The 6,000-nt window shown below is 41.5% G+C and overlaps 1 protein-coding gene across 1 annotated transcript in view; it reads left to right on the plus strand.

Annotated features, from left to right (window-relative positions):
- Window positions 1-5,648, plus strand: part of TTYH2 (tweety family member 2) — an 83,603-nt gene extending 77,955 nt beyond the window's left edge. Inside the window, exon 14 of the mRNA XM_074260676.1 lies at window positions 3,429-5,648. Coding sequence (XP_074116777.1) covers window positions 3,429-3,512 — 84 coding nt within the window. The 3' untranslated portion in view covers window positions 3,513-5,648. The remainder of the gene's footprint in view (window positions 1-3,428) is intronic.
- Window positions 5,649-6,000: the final 352 nt, after the last annotated feature.

The raw sequence follows: 6,000 nt of genomic DNA on the forward strand, positions 1-6,000 counted from the left end.
CATCATGATGCCATTTGCAGTTTTCTTGGCAAAGACACTGGAGTGGTTTACTTACCATTTCCTTCTTCAGCTCATTTTACAAAGAAGAAAACAGGGTCACACAGCTAGGAAGCGTCTGAGGCCAGGTTTGAACTCACAAAGGCCAATTCCAACCTTGCAGTCTCTCCACTGCATCACCCCATTTTACAGGAGAGAGAAAAGAGGTGTAGAGACTCAGGTGGCTTGCCCCAGGCCCCCTAGCTAATAAATTAGTGGCAGAACACAGGACCCACCATTCCAAGTGCACTTGAGGTTTCATTTGGATGCAGCATCTATTGATGCAAACCCATATCTCCCTAATGATTGTGGATAACGGAAGTGTGTCAACTCCTATTTTGGTCTTTTCCATTTGAGGGTTAGCCCCTTAGCTGTATCTAAGACACCTACAGGAAGTCAAATGGCAGAAGGAGGAAGATCCGTGTCTGTAATCCACGCTGTGCTAGCCACAAACTGGGGGGAAAAAAGTGAGGGAAAGGGAGCAACAAGCTGTGATTATACCCACCCCTCCATCCTCCACTCTCCCAACCCCAGAAAGATCATTAGAGACGGACTGGACCTTAGAGAAAAACACATTTAAACCCCTTCATATTACAAAACTGTAATATGTACACTGAAAACTACAGCCCAAAGAGACAAGACCCTGGACTTGGGTCACCCATTAGGTGTCTGAGATCCAATTTGGCCCCAGACCTTCCCAACTGTGGCCAGGTCCAGGGCTTTGTCCACTCTCACTGTTGCTCTTGCCATAGTGCAGATCTGAGACACTTCTGAGGGGCCTCTAGAGCTGGTAACCTTCAGGATAAGGAGAGACACAAAAGAATGACTGAAGGGGAGGGGTAGGTTCAACCTGGGGCTGGGCTGGGCCGGGCAGAGCAGGAGGGCCAGGCCATACTTAGTGAGCAGTCTTTCCCATGTCCAGGAGAAGGTGTCTCAGGCAGCTTAGAACTCTGGCAAGGAATTCTTATTCTGTCTGCTCTTCAGCCTTGTATCCAAGGTCAACTGTTATTATCTATGCCTATGAGGGAAGAAAATAGGCAATCAAAAATAATTTATGTTTAGCAGTGTTTAATTCTATTTTGCCTCAACAGCTTTTACTTAATGAGATGTGTTAAATATTAAAAATCTTCCTGCAGTTCCCAGACATAGAGTGATTGATGCAGCAGAGTAGCATTTGGCATCCAAATTTTCAGTGGTAGATAGCTGACTACAGTAAATTTACCCTGATGCAGGAGAGTGGCTTTGGGCATCTAAAATTGCAATGTAGGTAGCAGAGTATGGGTGCCCCGCACCACCAGAGGGAGGCCAGGCCGCCAACTCAGAGATTAGAACTTTCCCCTTAGCACGGGCTAAGGTCCTGTGCACTTTGCTAAAACTGCTTCACACTACACAATGGGCTTTTAAATGTTCCACAGGTGATAAATCTTTTAAAAGCTGGGGGATGTAGTCGGACATTATTCACGCCCACTGAATTAGTAGCATTGGGAGAGAAGATGGTATTACAGATAGTGTCCTAGGTATGGAGTCAGAAGACCTGAATTCAAATTTAACCTTGGAAACTTCTTAGCTGGGGGACCCTGTCTGCCTTAGTTTCCTCAACTGCAAAATGAGGATAATCACAACACCTCCTCAAAGGGTTATTGTGAAGATCAAATGAAATATTTGTGAAACACTTAGCACGGTGCCTGGTCCATAGAAGGCACTACATAAACACATATTCCCTTCCCCAAGGCCTAATAGGTTAGCAGAGTCCTCTCCAGGGCATCTCTCAGGGTCAGCAGCACTGCCCAGATCTACAGTGCTGCCTTTTGGAAGAAGGCAGAGACCCTCACTTGCATTACTCCCCACTGATATTTTAAGTCATCTGAGGCCACTTAAGGAATTATGTGTTCTTTGATATTGTTTTAAAGCTGCATCAGTCACCATATGTCTAGGGACTGCAGGAAGATTTTTGACATTTAACGCATCTCATTAAGTAATTGTTTTTTGATAGTGTTTGAAAAGACCTTCTTGTCCACTCACCTGGCCCCTTGACCATTTTCTAGAGGCACACTAATTATTACTGGCCTCATTCTTCTCCAGTAACTTCTGAGCACTTCCTCATCCCTGAGTCCTGGAGATCAGTTGGCCTCCTGCAACCTGAAGTGGGCGCAGGCACCTGGCTGTCCACTTGTGGTGTGACATTGCTCTTCAAGTTTGAGCTGAACAGGTCAGGAGCTTCCGAAAGGGTCTGAAGCTGGAAACAGACAGCACAGCCAGAGGGTTTCTCCTAGAAGTGGGCCTGTGGCCTCAATCTCCTCCTTCAAAAGCTACCTCTCCAGCCTTGGCTATAAGCCTCCAATTTAAAATGGGCAGGGACTAATGTGAACCTCCTATTTCTAAGCTCGCAAAGGCAGAATGATCTCCTCTCTTCTGAAGCACATATCATGCTCGTCTGGAGGAGGGTTCTTAAAAGTGCTGTGCTGTGAGAAGGTTTATTTTCCTCCTCCTTACAAACTATAAGCTGAGACTGTTTTTGAGGGTAGGTGATGAGGAAAGCTTCAGGTGTGATAGCTAATAGTGGTTCTTCTAAAAGAAAAAAAAGAGTCACAGACTCCTTTGGCAGTCTGGGGAAACCTATGATCCTTTCTCAGAATGTTTGCAAATTAATTAAGTAAAATACATGGGATTCAAAAAAAAAAAAAAAAAAAAAAAAAACCACAGTGATATTGAAGTACAGTGGATTATTTAAAAAAAAAAAAAAAAAGTTTGCAAACCTAAGGTTAAGAACACCTATTCTAAAGGAGACTGAGTCCCAGCTTCTTAAACTCTGAGTCACCTACCTGAGTGTGGGGGTTGTAAAATTATAATTCACTCTCAGTAAATGTTCAATTTTTAAAAAAAATTTATTTTACGTACCTTTATATACCTACGTACCCAGGATCACATAAAAATTTCTCAGGCAAAAAAGTCATGAGTGGAAAAAGTAACATTGAAAAGCCTCAGTTTTTAGTCCCTTTTGAGCTCATGACTAAAAAAATCTCATAAAAATCATTGTCCCTCTTCAGAAGTATTTAAGGTTCACATTAGGAGTTCCCCATCTTTCCCTAGATATGACAGAAATTGGTATTTCTGTATTTTGACACTATGGGTTGCCTCATATGGCACTCATTTTGACAACTATGGGTTGCAAAAAAAAAAAAAAAAGCCTGGAGAGCACTGCCCTACAAGCATCCTATTTATTCCCTCATGTGCATTTCTGATTGTAATGCCATACTGAGCTTCCTTTGCTGCTGTAACATCTTTATACAGTTAGAACTTTCTAATGTAACTTTAACCAAGGAGGTGCCTAATGAGGAGTGATAATGGAAATGCATTTCCTGCTCTCATTTTTTCCCCTTTTCTCCCTCCAGTACACTCCCAGCATGAGGGCCACATACCTTTCCGTCACTGATGAGCACATGAGGCATTACGGGAATGAGTTTCCGACCCAATAGTCTTCGAGTGGTTTCTTTTCTTCCTTTTTTTTTTCTCTGAAAGAAAACACAAGCTATATTTCTTAAATAGAAATCAAAGGAAACTAGAAAAATGCATGAACTAAGGGAATGAAACAAGCTCAACTGAAGAGAGCATGAGCTGGTGGAGCTGATTCAAGAGAAAGCAGGCTCCAGAGCAAGGCTGGCGTGCTGGAATACGGCAGACTACCAACCACAGGCAGAGAGATGTTGGGGGTCTCTGTGGTGTGCCCCCCTCAAGTGCCATCCTCTCCATGTTGGAAATGACCAATGGTGGGAATCTAGAAGCTACTGTTCCTCAAGTTATACTTCAGTCATTTTCTTCTTTCAAAGAAAAGATGGAGACCTGGACAGGACCAGAGGCTGCAGTCCAGGGGACAGAGCTACCCCTCCTTGAACCTTCACTGAGGACTTTTCTTCTGTCACATTTTGATAGTTACTCTGAGTCAAAAGAACAGGTCATCAGATCTCTTAATCTCCTCTTCCCCCTCCTTCCCAACTGCACTGATAGGAGAGTTTTTTTTTTGTTTTTTTGACCTGTCTGAAATAGAGGGAAGAATTGTTTTGTTTGGGTTTTTTTAAACTTTTAAAGAAAAGTTAATGTGAAATAAGTAGTTTAATACTATCTAAATAAATAGGCCAGAGGGCCATGCTGACTCTTTGGTATCAACATGTAGATATAAATTTGTTGAGTATGAAACGTGGAGAAGGGAATGTGGTAGAGACAGAAAAAAGGGATAGTATTGGATAGTGCACATTGATGATCTTCCAGGAGAATTTAGGATAGGGATTTGGGGCCTCTTTGGCCTCTTCCATTGTGTACATGTATCATGCATGTTTGCCATTGGACACCCACCCTTTCTATCTATGCCTTTGACCAATTTGTTTCCTTCAGATGGAAATTCTGCTCTGAGTTTATTAGATGTGTGGGGCTGGTCTCAGGTGTTCAGGGAAACATTTGGAAAGGTATATAATCCTCCTTTTTTTTTTTTTTTTTTTTTTAAATCAGTTTTCCAAAGGAGAGAAACCTTCAGCACATTCTTCTTTTAAGATGTGGGATTTTGAGTTCCTTTCCTACATTTAAAAAATGTATAAATATATATATATATATTGATATTATTCTTAGTACTGACCAATTCCCCTGGGCTTAGCAGCATTTTTTTTTTTTTAATAAAATGCATGGAAAACTAAGAGTGAGACATTCACTAATGCTTAAAGAAAATCCTGGTTTCATCCCACTGAGGGAGAAAGTCTCTTTAATGAGAGAGGCAGCTAACCAGGACAATGGAACTGAATTTTCCCATTAAGGGAAGAGCTGAGAGAGAGACAGGTTATTTTTTTCCTGTTTTATTTCCGTGCAAATTTTTCTCTCTTTTTCAAGAGGAAGCTATCAGGTCTCACCAAAAAAAAAAAAAAAAAAAAAGGCAGGAAAATGTGTCTTCCACTGTATAACACCTCTTTCCTACCACTGGCATATGTTCCTTCAAACTTTCATATACCATGCTACCAGCTTTCATCTCCATTGTGAAATAGGCTCTTAAGCCAAGAGGAAATAATGAATGACCTATCATCCTTCCTTTCCTGGGGATTGAAGGTTAAGGTCTTTGGTGCTTCCAATCTCCTGCCAGCCCAAAGCGCACACACTCAAGCCTCTTCAGGAACAGAAATAAAATTCTGCCTTGGCTGGTGATTCAGAGACTTCTTGTGGTTTTGGAAGACCTCCCTTGTTGGAAGAACGGTGCTGAGGGTGTGAAGTATTGACTAGCTTATGGCGGGAAAAACCAGCATTGGCAAGCCAGGCCCACTGTAACCCAGGGCTCTTCCTTTGGGCTACTGGACTATCAGTGACTCACTGTGTCCCTGTATTATACTAACCTGTATATATTGTGTACCATTAAAAACATCCTTTGTATTTCCATGACCTTGGACCATGTAACTAGGAGCAACTAGTTTCACAAGATTTTGCTTCTTAACATTTGATCATTGTGACTAGGACAGCTATTTTTAACGCATGTAAATGAAACATTTGGGGGGGCTCCTGAAGGAGCAAAATGGGGAAATCTCTGCCTGATTGTGGGTAGACCTGCCCAGGAGAAGGAAATAAACACTTGTACCAGTGTTTGGAGTTGGTTTTTAACTTCCTCAACCATTCAAGAACATCAGACCTTCAATCGACTTTTTCTAGAATATGGTGATGGTTCTCTGGGAGTGGTAGAGATTATAAAATTTGATGTTGTTGTTGTTGTTGTTTTTTAAATCAAAGGATGGCCAGGAAGTGCTAGTAAATCACTGATATACTGAGATGTCAGTGGGCTTTTCTTTTAGAGAAAAAGTCATCACCTTAGTTCTTGTCCCATCTTGTTCTCCAATTTGCCTTGCAAGAAGGCAGTTTTATTTTATCTTTTTATTAATTTTATAAGTATAATTTTTTGACAGTACATATGCATGGGTAATTTTTTTACAACATTAT

This window comes from Sminthopsis crassicaudata, chromosome 4 (genome assembly GCF_048593235.1).
Source record: "Sminthopsis crassicaudata isolate SCR6 chromosome 4, ASM4859323v1, whole genome shotgun sequence".
NCBI lineage: Eukaryota > Metazoa > Chordata > Mammalia > Dasyuromorphia > Dasyuridae > Sminthopsis > Sminthopsis crassicaudata.